This window comes from Camelina sativa, chromosome 19 (genome assembly GCF_000633955.1).
Source record: "Camelina sativa cultivar DH55 chromosome 19, Cs, whole genome shotgun sequence".
Lineage (NCBI taxonomy): Eukaryota > Viridiplantae > Streptophyta > Magnoliopsida > Brassicales > Brassicaceae > Camelina > Camelina sativa.
Genome location: NC_025703.1, coordinates 1467914 through 1492030, shown reverse-complemented (window position 1 = coordinate 1492030; position 24117 = coordinate 1467914). Strand labels below are relative to the sequence as shown.

Sequence of the window (24117 nt, the reverse complement as noted above, 5' to 3'; positions counted from 1 at the left end):
AACTTTTAATGACTTTATAAAACTCTTAATCCAATAACACTAGATTTATCAAGATTTTAGATAACTTTTTACAAATCCACAACCAATAACACCAAATTTTTAAAAAGTTTTTAAAAGTCTTGATTGAATAACAACATATTTTACCTAACTTTTAAAGTTATTAAAATTTTTTCTAAATCCTAAACCAATACCTCCCCTTACTAACAAATTTAATGTATAAGTTTTATATGCTTTCACCACTATTGACATTTATTGATCGACCCTTATCAAACCATATACATTATACAATGTAGAATCCAATTTTATTTTATTTTTATAAATAAATTATAATATACTACTATTTAAAACATTACTGGGACCACTGGTGTACTTCATATTAAAAGTTTAGGGCCTCATTCGTATTGGGCCCAATGGGCTATTAAAACAGTTTCATGTTTGTGTTTTTTTTTTCTTTTTCTTTTATTTCTTTGGTTAACTTGAACATAGAGAGATTTTTAATTCAAATCGGCATTAAATAAATTAACCCATTTGTTTAGTAAATGTATAAATAAGGCGATCATAGCTTCGAGCCAAATGTGTGACTGCAATGGCCAGTGAATGAATGATCGTGGGGTGTGTTTGGAAGCTGGATCCAGCGAGTGTTTGGAAACTCAAATCTTATTTTTGTCCATCTACAGTCTACACTACAACATCCCCGTGATGTAACCAGAGTCTTGTCATAATGCAGCCAACAAGATTAGAAATTTTAAGCCTTTCATCGTTTCTTCAAAATAAATGAAGAAACGAATGTCTGGAGAGGAGAAGCCCTTCTTTAAAATTTAAGATAATTTAATTAAAATAATTTACTAAAGTATGCAGAATTCACTAAAGATAACCAATGTAATCAAAATATCAATGTCAAATTAAGGTAATCAAAGAGCCTCCGTCAATTTAATAAACGCGCCACCATAAAACAATAAACAATAACAAATACGCAATGCATAAAGTTTTAAAAATCTAAAAGTAAAGTTTGTTTCTTTTCTTTGTTTCCATATGTTTACTAGCCACTTTTCCATAAGAAGCCATAAGGAACACTAAACTGCAAACTGACATTAAGTAGTAGATTTTGCTGGGTTAACAACTTGTATGCTTAATTTGCTTAAGCATGAACTCTATGCTTTTATAAAGTACTCTATGCGAATATTTCTCTTTATACATGTATGTTCGCGCATGGATTTTGTAGTGATCTTGTTAATATTTGCCGTTCAACAAAACCTTTAACCCAACAAACAGAAGGATGAAAGTATCTGAACTTGATTACATTTCTTATGTCTGAAATATCAAATAACATACTTTCTTTACGCTAAACAATATGAACGAAATTAATAAAAAGATCATATAGAATCTTACTATGATCTAGATGAATTAATTAAAGATATTTTTTTTTTCCTTTTCACTTACATTTCTTATACATTCTTTTAATTTGTTCACCATATCGATATAATTGTTCTCATATAATTAGTTTGTTAAACAACTCAGTTAGAATAATGTAGGATATATATTTCAGCAAAATTCATGTAAAAAGATGCTTTTCTTTGTCACGTTTTAAGAATATGCTTTCTTCTCAGTTCTCACCTTTTGTCTCGACTATAAATTTCGATCCATTGTCTACGTTCTTAGGACACAATTCACTATCTTCTTTAAGAATCCAAAATCGTAAGCCACTTTACAATTCTTCATATGTAATACCTATGTGATATATACTTAAACACCTAGCTATAGCCTATATGTACTGATGTACAGACACGAAACCATGCATGCAATGATGATCACACAAGCACACACACATAAAACACACACAAACATATGCATGCATTATAATTCTATACTGCTTAATTTCAATTTTTAACTTGGAATTCTTTTTTTTCGTGAAGATTTTCAAAAAAAAAAATGTCGAAGGTGGAAACAAAAATGTCGAAGCAAACCAAGCCAACAGAGACGAAGAAGAAACTAAACGTGCTGATCGTCGATGATGATGCAATAAACCGTACACTCCACGCGAGGATCATCAATCAGATAGGAGGAGTTTCTAAGACGGCGGGAAATGGTGAGGAGGCAGTGATTCTCCACCGCGACGGCAATGCATCCTTCGACCTTATCCTAATGGATAAGGAAATGCCCGAGAGGGATGGTGCTTCGGTACAATATAATGATTTTAGCTTGCTTACCGATTAACAGACAATTTAAGTGACTCGAATCATCACTACACTACTCAACCTCCTCTTTGATATATAGTTTTTTTGTGTTCTCTGTTGGTTTTAATTAGGCAACTAAGAAGCTAAGAGAAATGAAAGTGACGTCAATGATCATTGGAGTGACGACTCTAGCTGACAATGAAGAGGAGCGTGCGGCTTTTATGGAAGCTGGACTTAACCATTGCTTGGCAAAACCGTTATCCAAGGAAAATCTCCTCCCTCTCATTAACCACCTCTTGGATGCTTAATGGTTGACGTCGTCTCATTACGTATCTATGTTTTCTATCCTTAAAAAATAAATGTCTACACATACACGTGTATATGACATATACTGCATGTGTTTCTTTTGAAATTTAGGGTTTTTATCTATGTTTGATTCTTTTATCGTCAGAGATGAATCATGTAACTCGTTTCTTTTCGCTTATATAAAATAAGGTTTTCTGAATGAATTAATATACTCATATCACGTATAATATCATATATATGTATACATTATACAGCACATGCAATATCCATATCAACTATTTATCAAAAAAAAAAAAGAGCTACATATCAACTTTAAACAAAAACTCGTACATATTTTGCAGATCCACTTTGGATTTTAAATAACTAGTATGTATATTAATTTCAAACAGATAATGTGTGTATTGTCACTGATTTCAGTTGAAGTATATGACTAGTGTTAACTAAATTACATATGCTGTTTGGTCTTAATATTCTTAATATCGATATTTCGCGAATCTGACTATATTTATGTTTCATATACATACTATTTAAAAAATAGATATTTTGTTACGAATACTTTTAAATGATAAATATTTTCATTATTCATAATTACTTCTCTCTATATATTTTTTTCAAAAAGTAATTTACATTTCATATTTTTATAGTTCCAATAACGTATACTAGCTAGATATAAAAACATTATTAAGATATATTTCTTTTTGTTATCCGCATACTTTCAAATTATTTCTTCCAATACTATAGGTCATAAAGAAGAAACAGCATATCTTACTTTGGATTTGATAAGGTTGTGGAAATAAGAGTAAATTCTATTATCAACGGCTTATATCATCTTAGCTAAATTTGATGATTAAGCATTGTGTGGTACACATTCATAAGTACATATACTGATGTTGCACTATCTATAGTTGTGGAATTTTCTACTTTGTAATGGACAGTTTTTACAAAATCAAGGTTTAAACATTTATACGTTTCGAAATTCATAGCTATCATGATTTCCATATACTCGAAAAAAAAAAAAAATGGGAAGCAGTCAAGCAGCTATCTATACAGGCGGCTGATCAATTAAGTCTAGACATTCTATTACACATATTTTCTACTATCAAAACTATGGGTCTTGGAACTACTTAGTTTAATCGAAGTCAGAACATATACGTCAGAATTTTTTTTAAACAATAGAATGGATTTAAAAGTTTTGAATGTAAGTGTCTAAAGTGGATTATATTCGACACATTTGAGTTGTTTTGTTTTAACTCCATATCTGTACTTCACTTTTCAAAGCATCTACTTTGTCTATTGAAAGTTACAAAATTTGTAATGTATAGACAAACCATTTTTTATTTGGCTTTTCAGGTGTATTGGTTTGTTTCGGAAATGCTTGAGAGCGTAAACCCAACAAAAAAACAAGTTGAGTTTTCGAACTTTCCTCATACCTTAGGTTTTGATTAGAGTTCGAATATTTCCTATATACCATCGCTTTTTTGAGATTACGATTTGATTAGATAACCAAGAGATTAGTGTTTTGTCTCTGTTTCTTTATGTCCTTTTGGCTAAGCTGCATTTGTTGTGGCTCTGTTTCTTTTCAGCATTTGTCTCCACTTGCTCTGTTTTTGTCTTGGTTTTTTACAATCTGCATATTCTTTGATTTCTTTATTTCTCTAAGACATTTAAAAAATAAAAGAAAATAAATGAAATTAAAGATAAAAAAAGGGTGTAGCTCAAGTACTTGTGTTTCAAGAATAGAAATATTGTTATGTTTTTTGAAAAATTGCTTATATGTAGCATCACTTTGAAAATAGTTGTTAATTTGCTTTTTTTTGTTTGTTGAGGGAATGATGATCTAGTCTAGTAATCAATCAAATTATAGTTTGAGTTTCATATATATACATATATATATTTCTATGATTCTATCATGCTACCAAAATATATAATAATATATACTTCATTCAATTCTCTATATTGACATGCAAAAACCACACAATTAACATCTCCATAACAATACTGCAAAGTAATATATGCGACTCTCACATTTTTTGTGTTTTTTTTTCGGCGCAAAAGTCTTCAAACACTAAACTCATGTCGATGCTTTTTTCTCCAATACCGCGCGTACCCTAACTTAAATGAGAAGCTATACACATATAACGTACTAAGTGATACTTTTTTTTTCACAGAAGAAGTGTTAAACATATTTTCGGCGGTTAACAACATAATCTGGAAACATACAAAAACGGCGGTTAACAACATAACTCCGGAAACTAAAGCCAGCGGATAAAGGACCATCTCTGGAAGCTTAAGCCGGCAGGTAACACACCTTCGGAAACTAGGATTTAAGAAAAGAAACAAAAGCAAAAACCTAAAGTAAAAGTTTACAAAGGGAATGAGAGAAGGATCAAAGCTCTAAAACTGCCCAACTGAAACTAAGCGAATTCCACTAAGCTTTCCCAAAGAACCTGTAAGCGCCGGAGAGTACCCAGAAGACCAGAAGCACTAAGATATCACACCTTAAAAAAACCATCATCAAACCGGCATGAACGAAAGCAGAATTCATACCATTACAGAGAAACAAAAACCACAACAAACCAGAACCCCATGGAGGGCAAACCAAACTAGGAGCAAAGAAAACCTTGCGAATCGACCTGAGACAAATCAAAGAAGACCAGCAGCTCTTACACGCTGACCCCCGTCAAACCCAGCTTCAGCCATCTACCGATCCAAAACTGGTAACCTCCTCGCAAGAGAAGAGCTGAAGGACTATTCCACTGCTATTATCTAGAACTCAGCTCCAAGACTCCAAAAAGCCACAGAGGAGAGCTAGTAGATGATTAGCAACAAAAAACATCTGAATGACCAACACAAAGAACGAAACCTAGCTCGCAACGCCAACACTAACAAACCAGCAGACCCAAACTAGCAGAAGAGCTACGACCCAATTCAAACCAGAGAAGGCAAATTTGCGGACACAAACCACATCTCAAAGCAAACTAAAACCCTCGGTTGAAACCATAACAACACTAAAACCAACACAGCCTTGATGAAAAACCCGCTATCCAAAGAAGAGAGAGACGAGAGAGATACAATACCAGATCATGAAAATGACTTGCGATCGTCCCCTTCAAACCACCAACCACGAGAGCGCCACCCGAACTGAGCCACAACCTAGACTAACCTGTTAACAAACGGATCTGTCTCTACAACAACCAAAACTCACCACCGATGGCTTCTCACCCTCAATCGAATTTTGCTTCACATGGGAATCTGACAACAAGATTGCTTCAACACCGAAACATAACAGAGAGAACAAAAACTAAGAGGCAAGACTAAGATCTACACCCTCCCACAGCTCCGGCATGTAGCCCGGCAGCCGGAGAAGGCAAATCGAAAGACTCCAGTTTTTCCGCGGCGGCTAGAGATGAGAAAAAGATTAGGGCATCTTTTTGAGTTGGATTTAAAGACGTTATTCCAAATTCCCAACGTACTAAGTGATACTACAATTCTAAAAACTTGGTTTCCTTTTATTTTTCTATGTGTAAATTTAATCAACAAACTTCCCTTAATTTTATTTTACTTTTTTTTTCTAGTAACTTTCCGTTTTTTTTCCAAAAAATCATGCTTCGACATGATTAGATAATATATAATTAATGTGGGTTCTTATTGTGTGAAGTGTTTCTATAGAAAATTCGATGACAAAGAAAAAAGAATCAAGAGGAGATCAAATAATGAAGAAGAACATGTCGTTGATATATAAGAAGAAACTAACGGTGTTGATCGTTGACGAGGATCCATATCGCTGTGGAGATTACATGGGAATCATTCAAATGGCTGGAGGATTTGCGTACATGGCGAGAAACGCCGAGGAGGCGGTGAAACTCCACCGTGATGGTGATTATTACAACCTTATAATCATGGATATGAATGATATGTCTCTCATCGATGGTGTTCCCGTAAGTTTCATGATAATCCTAATTAACGTCCTAAGTTTATAATTTTAAAAACCCTAATTATTTAATGACTGTTTTGATCGTTCACTAGTAGTATGATATCGATACTAATTTGTTTTCCTTTTGATTTGGTTATGCATGCAGCTAATCACGAAGCTACGAGACATGAAGGTGACGTCAATGATCGTGGGGGTGACGTCGCGTGAAGACGAGAATAGGGCATTCATGGAAGCTGGAGTTGACCACTGCTTGGTAAAACCCTTAACCTTTGGAAAAATGGATCCGATCATTAACCAGCTCAAAAGCCTATGATGACACGGTTGACCACTAGATAAACTTTTTTTTTTCTCTTGTCTTTTGTATTTATTAACTAACCAATTATAATTTCTTCCGTAAGAAAATAATTTCTTAAATAAATGTCTAAATGTTATTTTTTTTTAAGTAATGGTATCTCAGATTAAAATTTCTTTTCATGTATTCTTTGCTTTGCATATGTTAATTTTTTTTTTCCAACTTGTTTTTTTACGGCCGGTATTTTGTTACGAACATGCTCGGAAAGCCAGTTTTCGCTTGGTTAAGTCCGGTTATGTGAGCAATCTGGTTCAATCCAATTCGGTAAGAAAATTTGGAAGACAAATTTACTCACGTGATCTGCACATGATCATCGTCCCCGTTTAGTTAAAAGATAAATCTTATGAATTTCAAATCACTTTATCCATTCCCCAGTAACAAAAAAAAAATCTTAAGACTTTAGCCCAAAAAAAAAAAAAATGTCACTCTTCTTCCTCAATCCTCCATTTCCCTCTAACTCAATCCACCCAATTCCTCGTCGCACCGCCGGTTTATCCTCCATTCGTTGCTCAATTACTGCGCCGGAGAAGAAGCCCAGGAGGAGGAGGAAGCAGAAGCGCGGCGAAGGAGGAGATAATGACGATTCATCGTCGTCTTTCGGAAGCGGTGAAGCTGTCTCGGCCCTGGAGAGGAGTCTCCGCCTCACTTTTATGGACGAGCTTATGGAAAGAGCTAGAAATCGAGACACTTCAGGTGTATCCGAGGTTATCTATGACATGATTGCCGCTGGGCTTACCCCTGGACCTCGTTCTTTCCATGGCTTGGTCGTTGCTCACGCTCTTAACGGCGACGAACAAGGCGCGGTAAATGAAAGATGTATACTTTATTGTGTTTAAGAAGTCACTCAATGCTAAAAGCTAAGAACTCTTATCGGAATTTGCATTGTTCTGCTTTATTGAACTTGAGCTATGGTTTAAGACTTTTAATCCAAATTGGAAATTTCCTCTTTCTCGTAGCTTCTTGGGTGTGTTTGAAGTGAAAGATGAACACTTTTCTTTGTTTGGTGTGTGTGATTGCAGATGCACTCGCTGAGAAAGGAGCTAGGTGCAGGCCAACGTCCGCTTCCTGAAACAATGACTGCTTTGGTTCGACTCTCTGGTTCTAAAGGAAACGCTACGAGAGGCTTAGAAATCCTTGCCGCTATGGAAAAGCTTAACTATGACATTCGTCAGGCTTGGCTCATTCTTGTTGGTATTCTCTCTTACCAAGACTGTTTGTTACAATCAAATGCTTGTATTTCTTTTGTGTCTACAATGCTTGGGGTTATTGAGTAATTGTATATAATTGAATTGTGGTTTTTTTTATAGAGGAGCTCATGAGAACAAATCACTTGGAAGATGCAAATAAAGTTTTCTTGAAGGGTGCTAGAGGTGGGATGAGAGCAACCGATGAGCTTTATGATTTGATGATTGAAGAAGATTGCAAAGCTGGAGATCATTCTAATGCCTTAGACATCTCTTACGAAATGGAGGCAGCTGGTAGAATGGCGACAACCTTTCATTTCAACTGTCTTCTTAGTGTGCAGGTTTGTCATGGTGTTTTGGAAAGTATACACACGCTTCTTCTTTGTCTGGTTAAGATAGTTATGCCTTTTTTCTTTCTTTTTATCAAATATGATTTTTCTTTGCTTCCATTGTGTAGGCTACATGTGGGATTCCCGAGGTAGCTTATGCGACATTTGAAAATATGGAGTATGGCGAAGGTTTGTTTTCTTTTTCAGCTGATTCCTGCTTCAAATGTTTTGTTTAGTTGTTGTGTAATGGCTTCTGAAACAGGTTGATGTAATCTTAATTTGATAGTTTTTATGAAGCCCAACACTGAGACATATAACTGGGTGATTCAAGCCTATACAAGAGCCGAGTCATATGATAGGTAATTCATATGAGGTTTATTTGCACACATTCATCTTAAAAGTGGACAAAGTTTTAAGTAGCCTGTTGCATGAATCACAGGGTTCAAGATGTTGCTGAACTACTTGGAATGATGGTTGAGGACCACAAACGTGTGCAGCCAAACGTGAAGACTTACGCGTGAGAGAATCTTTATTTCATTCTGTCTTGCACTCATTTATACCCAGTTTGCATTTCAACCCGTTCTATTGTATAACCCCCTAATATGATCTGTATAATGATCCATTTCAGCCTCTTAGTTGAGTGCTTCACGAAATATTGTGTTGTGAAGGAAGCAATTAGACATTTTCGAGCGCTGAAAAAATTTGAAGGAGGAACGGTAGTTTTACACAATGCAGGGAACTTTGAGGATCCTCTCTCTTTGTATCTTCGGGCTTTGTGTCGAGAAGGTACGCATACACTTCTACCTGTGTAAATACTATTATGCAGAGGCATATGTTGAACACCTTCTGGGACATTGTGAGAATATATTATTAGAACTATTTATAATTATGGTTCTCTATTTTTATTCTTTTATGTGTTACCTTCATTTGTTAATTTTTAGGACATGTGTTAGTGACAAGCTTTTTTTTCTTCGTTCCTTGTAAATTTACTGTCTTTAAACGATACTCTCTATCTTTGAACCAGGAAGAATTGTTGAGCTCATAGATGCTTTAGATGCAATGCGAAAAGATAACCAACCTATACCTCCACGAGCCATGATTATGAGTAGAAAATATCGAACACTAGTCAGCTCATGGATTGAACCATTGCAAGCAGAAGCTGAACTTGGCTATGAGATTGATTATCTAGCAAGGTAAAAAACTGGAGTTCTGCGTGGTTTGATTGGAACTTTTTACAAGTTATATATTCTAATGCTCTGTTTTAATGGTCTGAAAGAAATTATGTGTTCTTTCACATGTTGTTGTCTTGATATACTAAGATTCGCACTCTGTAAACCTTTCAGGTACATAGAGGAAGGGGGGCTTACTGGTGAGCGCAAGCGTTGGGTACCTCGAAAAGGGAAAACTCCTTTAGATCCCGATGCTTCTGGTTTTATATACTCAAATCCTATTGAAACATCCTTTAAACAGAGATGCCTTGAAGATTGGAAAATTCACCATAGGAAGCTCTATAGAACCTTACAGAGTGAAGGTCTTCCAGTTCTAGGAGATGTATCAGAATCTGATTACATGAGAGTGATGGAGAGATTACGAAACATAATAAGAGGTCCTGCACAGAATCTTTTGAAGCCGAAAGCAGCAAGCAAGATGGTTGTATCAGAGTTAAAGGAAGAACTTGAAGCTCAGGGTTTGCCAATTGATGGAACCAGGAATGTTCTTTACCAGCGAGTCCAAAAAGCAAGGAGAATAAACAAATCTCGAGGTCGTCCTCTTTGGGTTCCTCCAATTGAAGAAGAAGAGGAGGAGGTAAATTGTGCTCCTTTATTTCAGTTGGGAAAACATGTATCTTGACTCATGAGTACTCACGCATGTAATGAATTTCATTTTTAAATATAGGTTGATGAAGAAGTAGACGAATTAATATGTCGAATCAAGCTACATGAAGGAGACACAGAGTTCTGGAAACGTCGGTTTCTTGGAGAAGGCTTCATTGAAACTTCAGTTGAATCCAAGGAAACAGCTGAAACAGTAGCTACAGGTGAGTCGGAGAACACAATTAAAGATGTTGCAAAAGAAGCTGATGATGATGAGGATGATGATGATGAGGAGGAAGAACAGGAAGGGGATGAGGATGATGATGAAAATGAAGAGGAAGAAGTGGTAGTTGCAGAAACTGAGAATCGAGCAGAAGGAGAGGATTTAGTTAAGAATAAGGCAGCTGAAGCTAAGAAGCATCTTCAAATGATTGGAGTCCAACTCTTGAAAGAATCTGATGAAGCAAACAGAACAAAGAAACGTGGGAAGAGGGCATCTCGTATGACACTTGAGGTGTGTGTATTAATATGTTCATGAATTTAGTCACATGTTCATGAATATGATATTTTAAGCATGTTTACCAATGCCGATTACATCCATCAGGATGATGCAGATGAGGATTGGTTCCCTGAGGACCCATTTGAAGCATTCAAAGAAATGAGGGAAAGGAAAGTATTTGACGTGTCTGACATGTATACAATAGCAGATGTTTGGGGTTGGACATGGGAGAAGGATTTTAAGAACAAAACTCCGAGAAAATGGTCACAAGAGTGGGAAGTCGAGTTGGCAATTGTACTCATGACAAAGGCAAGAGTCCCTTCAAACCTCTAAATCATTATTATATAACTTTCTATGAATAATGTAACAATAATAAACGTAATCATGAGTTTGTATAGGTGATTGAATTGGGTGGAGTTCCAACTATTGGCGATTGTGCGGTGATATTACGAGCTGCTTTAAGGGGTCCCATGCCTTCAGCCTTCTTGAAGATCTTGCAGACGACACACAGTCTTGGCTACTCTTTTGGCAGGTAACTCAGTTACAACCACTCTTTTGGGTTTAGTCAGTTAGAGAAGCTAGCCCAAGGCGGTCAGTATGGCCAAACTTGACTATAAACAATGAAATCTTAATACCGGGTCTTTTATTGCAGCCCGTTGTACGACGAGATCATCACATTGTGTTTGGACCTTGGAGAACTTGATGCAGCCATTGCCATAGTTGCAGATATGGAAACCACAGGGATCGCTGTCCCTGATCAAACCATTGACAAGGTCATATCTGCTAGACAATCCAATGAGAATCCCCGGTCTGAGCCTGAAGAACCACCATCAATAGTAAGCTCTTAGTTTATCATATCTTCTTCTGCTGCTTTCTGTGAAGCTCCCTATAACAAACATAAATCAGAAGACGCAGCTGAATCTGTCTTAGTTTTCAAAGTTTTGTTCATTATCTGCAAAGAAAGGGGAAAGACCAATAGAGAGTTTAATTTGAAGTACAAGTGTAATTCCCAGAGTAAAACAGTCTTTACTAGTGTTGAACCAGGTCCCTCAAGTCTGATGCTTAATTCTTTTACTAGTGTTGAATTTCTCTGTATAAGAAACACAAATAGCTAGAAGCAGCTGAATTGGTTTTACTAGTGAAAGTTTTGTTCCCAAAAAGGAAAGCTTAATTTTAGTACAAGTGAACAATAGCTAGCTAAAACATTGACTTAGGTCCTCTACTATTAGTCTATTACTAGTTCTAAGAAGTGTACAAACTGAGTAATGAGTATATAGACCGAATCTGAACTACAATTATATTATTTTAATCGAAATCAAGACAATGACATCTCTGTGTAGAGTAACTATAAAGGCTCTGTTACGACTTCATAAGGATAAAGAGCCAGAAGGAAGCTGTTTGATCATCATGATCATTGTGATTCTCAACATAGCTTTGGTGCTTATAGAGGAAAAAAAAGTATTACGACAAAGAGCAAACAGATTTTTCATTGTCATCCCATTGCATAAGATAGGAAGAAACAAATTAATTAATGATAGTAATCTTATTCAATGAGAAGAAAAAGAGAGTAAACGAAAGACCTAAGCTCGGCTTTGAAGTATGCGTTTTCTCAATTTATTACTCTCCTGCTTGGTTCGCTTTATAAAGGCAGCAAGTCTCAACATGTTTTGGTCATATCGACGCTTTTCTAGGATGGTTTTTCGTTTCCTTTTGCCTCCAGGATGTTGTTTGATTTGCACTGAACTTGGAACATAAGGGCACAAATGTTGCCTAGATTTTCTGTCGGCGAGCTCTACGAGATCCAATTCATTAAAGTTCCCATCCTCTGCAATGATGTTAACTCTGTGGCCAAAACTGTCATCAAAACCCATGGAGACTTTCTTGTCCTCGTCGATGAAGAAACTTCCGTTTCTAAATGCAAGCGGCCTTTCAGCCAATGGTTCCGTATCCATTTCCAAGATCTTGCTCCACGACACCTTTTCATACTCAATATTAGTCGTAATCCATATCTCAAACTCATATGGATTTATTTCGTTGTGCGTAAGTAAAACCGCAAGCTACTCTTCTCTAACACAAGATAAAGTCACATAGTCATGATGTCCAGCGCTAAACGGCAGATGCATAAGCGGCCCAAATCTCTCTTTTGTATAATCAAAACATATTATGTGATCGTCGAGTTCTTCTGTTGAGAACCATTTTGTAGCACAAAAGTAAGTGTTTCCCTTGAGAGAAACCCCACGCTGATAAAACGATATACTCCAGTATGGAGGGACGTCAAGAGTTGTCCATAAATCAGTTTCGAAATCGTAGATTTCATACCATGAAAAGCGGTTTTCGGGTGCACGGACGTTTTGGGCAGAATAGATGTAATCATCTATAAACCTCAAGATTTTGTGGCTACGACAAGATTGGTTCTTGTTCACGTATCCTAGAGCGTACCTGTACATGTCCATATCTTGTCCTTTGCGGTGAGAGTGTCTGGGTTCGATCCACCTTGTTTGCCCCAAATAAGGATTCCAAACAACAAGCTTAAAATTATAGTTTTTCAATATGCATAACAACAAACCCTCACAGTAAAAGACTTGAGATATCTTGACTTGTTTGTCAAGGCAAGAAAGTTTGCCTTTATGCTCTGCAGATGAATCAACGTTGAAGACGAAGCTGATTAGATAAAGACTGTAATCCATCAGCACGATCATTGACTCTTCGTCCCTTGTTGATGCTGCTTTACTTATTTGCAACTTCATAAAGCTCGGACTTTGGGATAAAGTGTACAACGCTTTGCAAGTTAATTTCAATGCTCTCATATACTTCATCGGAATTCTAGAGACAATCTCCTCTACCAAATCCCTTGGAAGATTTAAGATCATCGTTGTCGTTTTTTTTTCAAGTTGCTACAAGGGCTTTTTTAACCTTAAAAAAAAAATTGCTTCTCTTACTTTCTCCTCTGATTTCTTGCCGCTGAAGTAGAGGATATATATGTATACGCATGACAATTAAAGTTTTGGGTTTTGGCCTTTTTCGATTTAAAGCTTTGTTTTTACGCCCCAACTATTTTGTGTTTTTTTTTAAACATCAAACTTGATAATTATATTAGATAGGTGGAATATTCATGATGTGGCTCTAACCATCTTTTTATAATTGTAGAGATAAACATTAATTGTTCATATAAAATTTATCATCTATTATATAAGAAATTAATAATTGCATATAATATAACAAAATTCTATAAAAATTCAAAGTTCTTTTTAGAAAAATAAAATTGTCAAAGTAGCATTTTTCTATGGTTTATTTATTTATTTATATCTGAATAGTTTGACTCTTGCTATATTTGACCCTGAATAGTTTGGATCCATAAAAGAGTAGAGTAATCTTTGTTCAAAGAGAAGAAGAGAAAATGCAACTATCCCTCGTCCTTCTCCTTCCATCATGCTCCTGCTTGATTCGCTTTTGCAAATTGCTTTCTTGTTTCCTTTTTTGGCCTCTTGCAGGTTGCTTGATTTGCACTGAACTTGGAACATAAGCGCATACATGTGGCTGACAGTTTCTGCAGTCAGGTTCTCCGAGATCTGATTCTCTAAAGTATCCAGCATCTCCAATGATGTCAAGTGTGTGGCGGTTCCAATTTCTGTTTTTATTTACACACATGACGACTTTCTTCTCCTCGTCGATGAAGAAACTGCCTTCTATACTATGACCGTGAGGTTCCGTATCCACTGCCAAGAACTTGCTCCATGACACATTTTGGGGCTCAATCTTAGTTGTAATCCATATGTCAATCTCATAAGGATTTACTTCGTAGTGAGAAAGTAAAGCTGCAAGCTTCTCTTCTCTAACACAAGATAAAGTCACATAGTCATCATATCCAGCGCTAAACGGCAGAGCTAGAAGCGGGCCGAATCTCTCACTTGTATAATCCAAACAGATGATGTGATCGTTGAGTCCTTCCTCTTCTGAGTTCCTTTCTGAAGCACAAAAGTAAGTGTTTCCCTCAAGGGAAACGCCACGGTTATGATACGATATAAGCCAGTGTGGAGTGACATCAAGATTCTTCCATAAATCAGAGTCAAAATCATAGATTTCATACCGTAAAAGGTGTTTATAGGCACAATCTATAAACCTCAACAATTTGTAGCTACGACAAGATTCCTTATTCTCGTATCCGAGAGCGTAACTGAACCTGTCATATTCCTCTAAGCGGTTGCGGTAAGTACATCTAGGTTCGATCCACCTTGTTTGCCCCAAATACGGATTCCAAACCACAGACCTAATACCGTCTTTGAAGATGCATAACACTAAACCTTCGCAGTGAAAGACTTGAGATATTGTGACTTGATCTGAATCGTTTAAGCAAGTGAGTTTACCTATTTGCTCTGTAGATGGATCAATGTCAGTTCCTTTAAAGACGACACGAATTAGAAAGAGATTGCAATCCATCAACATGATCATTCGAGTCTCCCCTTCACTTGTTGCTGCTGCTTCTTCTTTACCAATCTGCAACTTCGTAAAGCTCGAACTTTGGGATAAAGTGTTCAACGTTTTGCAAGTTAATCTCACAGCTCTCATAAGTCTAGAAACAATCTCCGCTACCAAATCCATTGGAAGATTTAAGATCGTCATCTTCTTCTTCATTCTTAAATCTTAACTATTAAAAATTCAAAACCCTTTTTCTTGAAGCAGAGGCTATGTGTATAATAAATACTTGAAGACTAAAGAAAACCCTAAATAGACTTAGGCCAATCGTGGGCTTCAATAATTTATGTGGGCTTTTTTTGCTGCATAATATCACATAAGAAGGCCAATTTGATTTTATATTATACTAAAATTACTAATATTTTTGTTGGACGATGTAGTATATGCAATATACTATATACTTATTTAAGGAGATTGCATTAGGAGTATATATTGTTTTTTTTTTGTTTTCTCTCAAATATTCATTATTAAGGTAATTAATCAATCAGAATAACGTGTTTTATTGTATATTTGGAAAAACACAGATTTGTTTGGATGGGATTGTATATATGTAGATTATACAACCTTTGTTTGAGAAGTAAACACTGTTGCGTCTTAGACACGTGTTTACTAAAAGACAAAAGGATTTGGTTTTGTGCCCATATTTTTTGTTGACTCTTTGACCTGAACCGTAGATCAACGGCGTTGAAATTTACACGTGTCAAACATTGAAGTCCAATTATATGTGTGCAATCTTAATTGGTTGGAAAAAAGCAAAATATAAGAGACAAAAAGCTAAAGAGGAAGAAGAAGAAGAAAGCTAAAAAAGCTTCTCTTTTTTTTGTCGAGGTCGGGGGAAAAGGAATTTTGATTTAGGGTTTTTGCCCTTTTCTCTTCTTCTCATCGTTTTGGTTTTTTTTTTGATTCTCCGGCCAAGTCCCGGAGACTTGTGATCTGTGGTGAAATTGGTGTTTAATTTAAATCAAAGACGCGATGATCTCGTCTAAGAACGGAGCTGCGATGATCTCTCGACCTGTGTTTCTTTCGGATCGAGTTGATGAACTCTTCTCTAGAAAGCTTGATTTATCATCTGTTTCTTCTTCCTCTTCTTCGAGTCTTCTCCAGCAGTTCAATAAGACTCATGAAGGTTCTGATTTGTCTCCCAACTTTAATTTTTATTTGTTTGTGTATCTACTTTGTTTAATCGCAGCTGAATTGATTCTGATCCTTGTGTGGTAGCTTCCATCAGTTTTTTTTTTACTATGAACATTATTAGGTTTGTGCGATCTAATTTTCCAATTCTAGGTATGTTAAAAAAGATCTTAGATTTGGTGAAACCAAACTTGCTATTAACTGCAACTTGTGATTTTCTTCTTTGACTTTTGCGTATTCTACTTTTGGCCGTGCAAAGTTTTTAGCTTTGGTTATTTTGGTTTATTCTCGTTTTGGGATAAAAAAAACAAAAAAAAAAAGCTTATTACTTTTGTTTAGTAGTATCTGAGCTTTTTGTATCTGGTAACTGTATTCGTACAGGTGATGATGACGTACGCCTGGGTCTTGCTCATCAGCTTTACAAAGCAGGCGATTTCAAACAAGCTTTAGAGCACAGCAATATGGTTTACCAGAGAAACCCATTACGTACTGATAATCTTCTTCTTATTGGTGCTATCTACTACCAGGTAACTGTTTCTTTCCTCCTTATCACATTAGTCATCATTATTATTACTCTATCCTTTTGTTTTCCATGAATTAGTTTGTTTACTCGTGTTATTATATATATATATATATATATATATATATATATGTCCTGCAGCTCCAAGAGTATGATATGTGCATAGCTAGAAACGAAGAAGCTCTTCGTATTCAACCTCAGTTTGCTGAGTGTTATGGAAACATGGCAAACGCATGGAAGGTGAGTGGCTTGGCCTTTGCTTAATCATTTTTGGTTATTACCAGCATATATAACTTCTTATATCTGTGTTCTGACTTTTCCAGGAAAAAGGGGACACTGATCGAGCAATCCGCTACTACTTAATTGCAATTGAGGTTGTGCTATATGCGTCTCGGTTTCTTCTGTTCACTTTTCAACCTATACTTCATTTTCCTCTTGCTAGTTGCTAATACTCCATTTTTTAATCTAATTCTCAGCTGAGGCCCAACTTTGCTGATGCTTGGTCGAACTTGGCAAGTGCGTACATGCGAAAGGGAAGACTCAGTGAGGCAACACAATGCTGTCAGCAGGCCCTCTCATTGAACCCACTTCTGGTTATGGAATTTATGAGCCTTCTATTTAAGTTTTCGTCGTATTCTGTCTCACCACTTCTGGGAGATTCACTGTCTAGCTTCTTTTGTTGTTCTTCTCACCTGGTAATGTAAAATTTTCTTAGGTTGACGCACATAGTAATCTGGGGAATCTGATGAAGGCTCAAGGATTGATTCATGAAGTAAGTCTTGTAAATTGAACTAGCTAAGTTATTATGTTCTGTTCCAGCACTAAAAAAATATTATCTGCAATTGTCTTGTGATTTAGTTATGGATGTGGCCTCATTGTTACAATTGATTGATTAGAAGTTTTTCATTGCAGAAGAATTTGTAATTGAATCAAAATAAATTATATCTAAATGGACGGTGACGTGATGCTCTAGTAATATAGCATCACATCTGTAGTCATTTTACGGGTTTATCAACTGGAAGTACTAATAGATGCATTCATTTTTCTGTGTTGTACTGTGTCATAATCCACAATCAATACAGACATCAAGTTGTTACTGAAAGGCAAGCAGGGATGATCGTCAGTCTTATAGTCAGTATCTTCTGCCAGAGTCCAAATAGTTAGAATGTAATATTTTGTGCAGGCATACAGTTGTTACCTTGAAGCTGTTCGCATACAACCCACATTTGCTATTGCATGGTCAAATCTTGCTGGTCTTTTCATGGAGTCGGGTGATCTCAATAGAGCCCTTCAATACTACAAGGTATGTTTCATTCTGTCCTAGAAAAATCCTGTTGACACAGTATTATGTGTGCGTTTTTTAGTTTATATTCTATATGTTTTAACTATGTTGGCTGATTTTCTTAATTTACCAGGAAGCTGTGAAGTTGAAACCTGCATTCCCTGATGCATATTTAAATCTAGGAAATGTGTATAAGGTATGTTTACGTTTAATGTATTAAGATATGTTCAGGTTCAGTAGCTGAAAGTTAAGTGAAATAATGTTTTGTGGACAATGTTGAAAACAAAATTTTATTTTCTTTGTTTTCAAGGCTCTCGGAAGACTTACAGAAGCAATCATGTGTTATCAGCATGCCTTACAGATGCGGCCAAATTGTGCAATGGCATTCGGTGAGTGTAATTTGATCGACTAAATGCTTACCTGTAATAAATGCGTGATCTCTTATTCATTATTGACATATAACTTTTAAAATGCAGGGAACATAGCCAGTATATACTATGAGCAAGGTCAACTGGATTTAGCAATTCGACACTACAAGCAGGCTATATCCCGCGATTCACTATTTCTAGAGGCTTACAACAACTTGGTTAGCATTTACCCTAAACGTTATGTTCGGTTTTTATCTGAACTATATTTCTAAGTATTCTAACATATGATCTTTTTTTTTGTATTTGCAACTTGAAGGGTAATGCATTGAAGGATATTGGGCGAGTTGATGAAGCCATTCGGTGCTATAATGTATGTGTGGTTTTTCATCTGAGACTTGCTAGTGAATTTGCATATTACTCACAAACCTGTGGTTATACTGCAGCAATGTCTGGCTTTACAACCAAATCATCCACAAGCGATGGCCAACCTTGGAAATATTTATATGGAGTGGTACGTGATCCTTTCTTTCTTCTTGCTGGATAGAAAATATTATAAACTACCATTAACTCCAATTCACAACTTGAACAGGAATATGATGGGTCCTGCTTCCTCATTATTTAAGGCCACTCTGGCTGTAACTACAGGGCTATCTGCTCCGTTCAATAACCTTGCAATAATTTACAAGCAACAGGTGGCTATGTGCTCCATTATCAATGTTTAATTAGTTTTGTAGTCTTGTACATGTTTGACGAATTTAGCTTGTTTTTTCTCCTTCACTGCAGGGAAATTACTCGGATGCTATATCCTGCTATAATGAGGTTCTTCGTATTGACCCATTGGCAGCTGATGCTCTGGTTAATAGAGGGAATACTTACAAAGAGATCGGGAGAGTAACCGAAGCAATTCAGGATTACATGCATGCTATTAATTTCCGGCCTACAATGGCTGAAGCTCATGCGAACCTGGCCTCAGCTTACAAGGATAGGTAAATTTTGTCTGTATCTTGTATTTATTATGTATTTCAGACACATGTTCAAATACCGTTTACCTAAGAATAGAGCAAAAACATCTTTTCCTTCAGATCTTAGTCAAGAAGAATTTTGTGTATTTCACCGTTCTTGAATAGCTTATGGTGGCATATTTCTTAAAATTATTGACAACTTTCCTACTTCACTAGAAGCCTTTGTATCTCTACCTACAGTTTTTAAGGTGGTTACGTGTTAGGCTCTTGTTTTCTGGGATTTAGAACATTCAAGATGTGGCAGTATTACAATGAGTTAATGACCACCTTTTAACTGCCGAGATAGTATGTTAAACCAGAAAAATATTTTTTTTTCTATTAATTTATTTGTTGGACCTTCTTGCATAAGCAGTGGGCATGTGGAAGCTGCCATTACGAGCTATAAGCAGGCCTTGCTACTACGACCAGACTTCCCAGAAGCAACGTGCAACCTTCTGCACACCTTGCAGGTATTTCTTTTTCGTAGTATGATATCACACGTTTGATATGATAGCTTCTGTCTCTATTTCCTAGCTCTTGTTTACTTCCCCTTCGTCTTCCATTAATGTTTTCTTCTTTCCTGCTGCTGTACCAGTGTGTATGCTGTTGGGAGGACCGCAGCAAAATGTTCGCTGAAGTTGAAAGCATTATTAGGAGGCAAATAAATGTACGTATTTACGCCACACAAGTTTTTAGTACTTTGTATGCTATTACAGATTTAAGGTGATAACATATCCTGTTGATCCTAGATGTCGGTCCTTCCAAGTGTCCAGCCCTTCCATGCGATAGCATATCCTATTGATCCTATTCTTGCCCTTGAAATCAGGTTTGAGGCTTATTTTCAATGCTCATGATAAAACGTGTTTATTTTATCTTTGTGTTTAAGCTTAATCCTTAGAATTCCCCTCTACTTTCAGTCGTAAATATGCTGCACACTGCTCCATAATCGCTTCTCGTTTTGGACTACCTCCTTTTACACATCCATCTGGGCTCCCTGTTAAACGTGAGGGAGGGTTTAAGAGATTAAGGATTGGATATGTGAGCAGTGATTTTGGTAATCATCCATTGTCACACCTCATGGGATCAGTGTTTGGTTTGCACAACAGAGAAAACGTGGAGGTTTGTATCCTGCATTTGGAGATTTGATCCATTTCTTACTGCTCTGATTTTATAGCGAGTGTTAGCTTCTCAGCCCAGTGTTTTGTAGTGAGGCTATAGAATTCGTGCATGCTAGGTTTAGTTCTTCTGATGGTAGGATTTATGGAACCGAACAGATCCTGTGTGTGAAATATAGGATTTTCGTAATTGATGGGATTTCATCAAAGCAAATCACATTTTTTTGGGATTTCAGCAAAGCAAATCACATTTTTTTTTCAGGTTTTCTGCTATGCATTGAGTGCAAATGATAATACTGAGTGGAGACAGCGTGTCCAGTCAGAAGCTGAGCATTTCCTGGACGTTTCTGCTATGTCATCTGATGCTATCGCCAAAATTATAAATGAAGACAAAATCCAGATCCTCATTAATCTAAACGGTTACACCAAGGCATGCTCTAAACATTTCAGAAACTTCTTACTCTGGATACCCATTCGTATGAAATTGTTTTCGGTAACATTTGCGTGGTTTAATCTATGCAGGGGGCTAGAAATGAGATATTTGCCATGCAGCCTGCACCGATCCAGGTTTCATATATGGGCTTCCCGGGTACAACTGGGGCAACCTATATAGACTATCTAGTGACTGATGAGGTTTGCAACTGAATTAGAGTTTTCCAGATTTATTCAGAACATTTTTCTTTCCTTCCAACCTTATTTATTCTATGTTATGACTGGTTACTCTATTTTACTTTTCAGTTTGTGTCTCCTCTGCAATATGCACATATTTACTCAGAGAAGCTGGTCCATCTTCCCCATTGCTACTTTGTCAATGATTACAAGCAGGTAAGCTCTGAGAAAAGTTATCTGTACTAGTTATTTGTACATTTTCATCAGTTCCACAGTCATTTATCATAAAACTCATCGTATAAATGCTACTTGCAGAAAAACCAGGATGTGTTGGATCCAAATTCTAAGCCCAAGCGATCAGATTATGGACTTCCCGAAGACAAATTCATATTTGCATGCTTCAACCAATTGTACAAAATGGATCCTGAGATCGTTAATACTTGGTAAATGTTTTCCCTAAGCTTTTTGTGGTTTCTTTGGAAATTTACGTATGTCACTTGGCACCATCATGATAGCTTAAATACACCAACATGATAGCGTAAATCACTGTATAGCTCGGTATAGACGTAAATTTATACATTCGCAAACTGATTTGTTTTTGTTTTTAAGGTGCAACATTCTTAAACGAGTACCCAACAGTGCTCTTTGGCTTCTCCGCTTTCCAGCAGCTGGAGAGATGAGGTTTCGCACATGTATGTGTGGCTCCATCCTTAGCCTAGCATTTCCTTATTCTTCCTGCGTGCACTATCTAACTTATTTTCTGACCTTATTTCCATCCAGATGCTGCTGCCCAAGGTGTACAGTCTGATCAAATTATCTTCACTGATGTTGCCATGAAGAGTGAACATATCAGGCGAAGTGTCCTTGCTGATGTAATCCTCGACACGTGAGTTCTTTTGCTTCTCAAGTCGTTTCGTCTGTTACTATATATATTTTTAAAACAACACAAAACTAATTCTGCACAAGTTTACCTTCCCCTACCCTGTCCCGTCATTAGGCCTCTGTGCAACGGACACACAACAGGAACAGATGTGCTGTGGGCTGGTGTACCGATGATAACATTACCACTTGAGAAAATGGCAACTCGAGTGGCTGGATCACTCTGCCTTGCAACTGGTCTGGGGCATGAGATGATAGTTAACAAGTATGTCTCAGCATAAACCAACTTGTAGTATGCTCACTATCCTCTGTTTTCATGTATGTTGATGAGATATTCATAACAATTGTGAAACAGCTTGGAGGACTACGAAGAGAAGGCTGTCTCTTTGGCACTGAACAAACCAAAGCTTGAGGCACTGACTAAGGAACTGAAGGCTAGCCGCTTAACCTGTCCTCTATTCGACACCAGGCGCTGGGTTAGTCGGGGAAACACTTTCTGACTCTATTTCGTCTCTCCTTTGGTTTGTTCCTCTTAACCAATGAGTTCTCTTGGTTGCAGGTGAAGAATCTAGAGAGGTCATACTTCAAAATGTGGAACCTCCATTGCTCTGGACAGCAGCCACAACACTTTAAGGTGTTGGAAAACGACCTAGAATTCCCACATGACAGATGAACGAACAATGAGGGAAAGAAAATTAAAAAAAAAAGAAAACACAGGAGAAACCGGCATTGTAAATAAAAAAAAACGAAGAGAATTAGTAGCAGAAAGATTGATAAAATTATCAGGTAGAAGATTATTATTATTTGAGCTGTGTACTATATATAAAACAAGCTGGCTGTGTTATCCTATGTTTTCCATTACTGGAACATGTGGAATATCTCAATGTAACATTACATAGAACATATATATATATCCATCATTTGAACCATCGTTTAAGTCCGCAAATTTGACAACTTCTTAACCAAATTTGTACACCCATCTTGTTAATCTGAATCTGGTGGTTGACCACATTTACCAGTGTCATAGTGAAAGCCAGCATCGGTTTGCCAATCTTCGAAATTGTACGAAACCCGCCCGGTTAACCAGAAAATACAGCCGATTTATCTTATCCATATATAAGAGAGCCCATAGTATTATTACCCTACTTTAATGGGCCTTAAAATTAGGCCCATAACCACGTGGACCTATAAAAGCCTGATGCTTGTATTATACACGCTGAATTAGGGTTTTTTTTTGTTCCTTCTTCTCTCTCATATATACGATTTTGCCGCAGAGAAGCACAAAATCACGAAACCCTAAGCTATGGCGACCCAACCGGCGAAAGAGTCAGTTCAATGCTTCGGAAGGAAGAAGACGGCCGTTGCCGTCACCCACTGCAAACGCGGTACTGGTCTGATCAAGCTCAATGGTTCGCCGATCGAGCTTCATCAGCCAGAGATCCTCCGATTCAAGATCTTCGAGCCAATCCTTCTCCTCGGAAAACACCGTTTCGCCGGAGTTGACATGAGAATCCGTGTCAACGGTGGTGGTAACACATCTCAGGTGTACGCAATCCGTCAGAGCATCGCAAAGGCCCTCGTTGCTTACTACCAGAAGTATGTGGATGAGCAGTCGAAGAAGGAGATTAAGGATATCTTGGTGAGGTACGATAGGACTCTACTTGTTGCGGATCCGAGGAGGTGCGAGCCGAAGAAGTTTGGTGGTCGTGGTGCTCGTGCTCGTTTCCAGAAGAGTTACCGTTAAAAAAAAAATAAACTGGTTTGGTTTTTTTTTTTTTTCTCTATCAAACGTTTTGGGAGTATGAATGAATGTGTTGAAATTGTGAGACTTTTAGATTCTATTTTGCGTTTATTTTAATGGGTTCAAGAACTTGTCTTTCTACAATGTTCACTTTATCTTCAAGCTATTTCCTTTTTGTATCTCTGGAATTGATAAATTATGTCGTGGTCACTCTTTTTTTACTCGTTACTACTTGTGAAAGTGTCTGGCTTGTCTCCTGCAATGTTGATTGATGATATTGACTTCGGAGTAGCTCTGCTAAAGTAATTTCCTCAGCTAGTTTTTGATGCTATTTGTCTTGCTAGAGAAATGAAAAGAATTTTCTTGTATGAATGTGATATTGCTTTCGGATTTTTAAGTTTGTCAT

The 24117-nt window shown here is 36.8% G+C and overlaps 6 protein-coding genes and 1 pseudogene across 7 annotated transcripts in view; 5 read left to right on the top strand and 2 right to left on the bottom strand.

Moving 5' to 3' along the window:
* LOC104764055 (two-component response regulator ARR22-like) lies at positions 1607-2687 on the top strand. Its single transcript, XM_010487495.2, has 3 exons — positions 1607-1695; positions 1914-2178; positions 2306-2687. The coding sequence occupies exons 2-3, from the start codon at positions 1930-1932 to the stop codon at positions 2480-2482; spliced, it is 426 nt and encodes a 141-aa protein (XP_010485797.1). The 5' UTR covers positions 1607-1695; positions 1914-1929; the 3' UTR covers positions 2483-2687.
* LOC104767326 (two-component response regulator ARR22-like) lies at positions 6194-6727 on the top strand. The gene is made up of 2 exons (XM_010491368.1): positions 6194-6418; positions 6560-6727. The coding sequence occupies exons 1-2, from the start codon at positions 6194-6196 to the stop codon at positions 6725-6727; spliced, it is 393 nt and encodes a 130-aa protein (XP_010489670.1).
* On the top strand, positions 7145-11661 carry LOC104764053. The gene is made up of 13 exons (XM_010487494.2): positions 7145-7569; positions 7786-7957; positions 8074-8291; positions 8408-8468; positions 8566-8638; positions 8719-8796; positions 8908-9065; positions 9304-9472; positions 9623-10085; positions 10176-10607; positions 10698-10901; positions 10991-11124; positions 11245-11661. Exons 1-13 carry the CDS (start codon positions 7186-7188, stop codon positions 11438-11440), a joined length of 2742 nt encoding a protein of 913 aa, XP_010485796.1. The 5' UTR covers positions 7145-7185; the 3' UTR covers positions 11441-11661.
* Positions 12173-13462, bottom strand: LOC104767325 (annotated as a pseudogene).
* Positions 13971-15224, bottom strand: LOC104767324 (F-box/kelch-repeat protein At4g33290-like). Its single transcript, XM_010491366.2, has one exon. It carries the CDS (start codon positions 15222-15224, stop codon positions 13971-13973), a length of 1254 nt encoding a protein of 417 aa, XP_010489668.2.
* On the top strand, positions 15848-22899 carry LOC104764052 (probable UDP-N-acetylglucosamine--peptide N-acetylglucosaminyltransferase SEC). The gene is made up of 27 exons (XM_010487493.2): positions 15848-16191; positions 16578-16723; positions 16858-16956; positions 17040-17090; positions 17193-17309; positions 17432-17488; positions 17900-18019; positions 18132-18194; positions 18309-18387; positions 18475-18584; positions 18683-18736; positions 18810-18877; positions 18956-19058; positions 19150-19352; positions 19741-19837; positions 19963-20034; positions 20117-20193; positions 20285-20486; positions 20745-20912; positions 21005-21115; positions 21221-21307; positions 21407-21534; positions 21701-21783; positions 21872-21977; positions 22089-22235; positions 22326-22446; positions 22530-22899. The coding sequence occupies exons 1-27, from the start codon at positions 16038-16040 to the stop codon at positions 22641-22643; spliced, it is 2937 nt and encodes a 978-aa protein (XP_010485795.1). The 5' UTR covers positions 15848-16037; the 3' UTR covers positions 22644-22899.
* Positions 23188-24117, top strand: part of LOC104764051 (40S ribosomal protein S16-1-like) — a 2379-nt gene continuing 1449 nt past the window's right edge. Inside the window, exon 1 of one of the 2 annotated variants that reach the window (XM_010487492.2) lies at positions 23188-23570. In XM_010487492.2, the coding sequence (XP_010485794.1) occupies positions 23274-23570 (297 nt within the window). In that variant the 5' untranslated portion in view covers positions 23188-23273. Of the gene's footprint in view, positions 23952-24117 lie in introns of those variants that run through there. The other variant, XM_010487491.2, reaches the window with a different exon arrangement.

Excerpts from the sequence above, each read along its gene's own strand:
- LOC104764055 (XM_010487495.2), top strand. The coding sequence starts at position 1,930 with ATGTCGAAGGTGGAAACAAAAATGTCGAAGCAAACCAAGCCAACAGAG. Across the intron at positions 2,179-2,305 it reads CCGAGAGGGATGGTGCTTCG|GCAACTAAGAAGCTAAGAGA; the intron begins GTACAATATAAT and ends GGTTTTAATTAG.
- LOC104767326 (XM_010491368.1), top strand. The coding sequence starts at position 6,194 with ATGAAGAAGAACATGTCGTTGATATATAAGAAGAAACTAACGGTGTTG. Across the intron at positions 6,419-6,559 it reads CTCTCATCGATGGTGTTCCC|CTAATCACGAAGCTACGAGA; the intron begins GTAAGTTTCATG and ends TTATGCATGCAG.
- LOC104764053 (XM_010487494.2), top strand. The coding sequence starts at position 7,186 with ATGTCACTCTTCTTCCTCAATCCTCCATTTCCCTCTAACTCAATCCAC. Across the intron at positions 8,639-8,718 it reads AGAGCCGAGTCATATGATAG|GGTTCAAGATGTTGCTGAAC; the intron begins GTAATTCATATG and ends CATGAATCACAG. Across the intron at positions 11,125-11,244 it reads CTTGGCTACTCTTTTGGCAG|CCCGTTGTACGACGAGATCA; the intron begins GTAACTCAGTTA and ends CTTTTATTGCAG.
- LOC104767324 (XM_010491366.2), bottom strand. The coding sequence starts at position 15,224 with ATGAAGAAGAAGATGACGATCTTAAATCTTCCAATGGATTTGGTAGCG.
- LOC104764052 (XM_010487493.2), top strand. The coding sequence starts at position 16,038 with ATGATCTCGTCTAAGAACGGAGCTGCGATGATCTCTCGACCTGTGTTT. Across the intron at positions 18,195-18,308 it reads ATCTAGGAAATGTGTATAAG|GCTCTCGGAAGACTTACAGA; the intron begins GTATGTTTACGT and ends TTTGTTTTCAAG. Across the intron at positions 19,838-19,962 it reads ACCTTCTGCACACCTTGCAG|TGTGTATGCTGTTGGGAGGA; the intron begins GTATTTCTTTTT and ends CTGCTGTACCAG.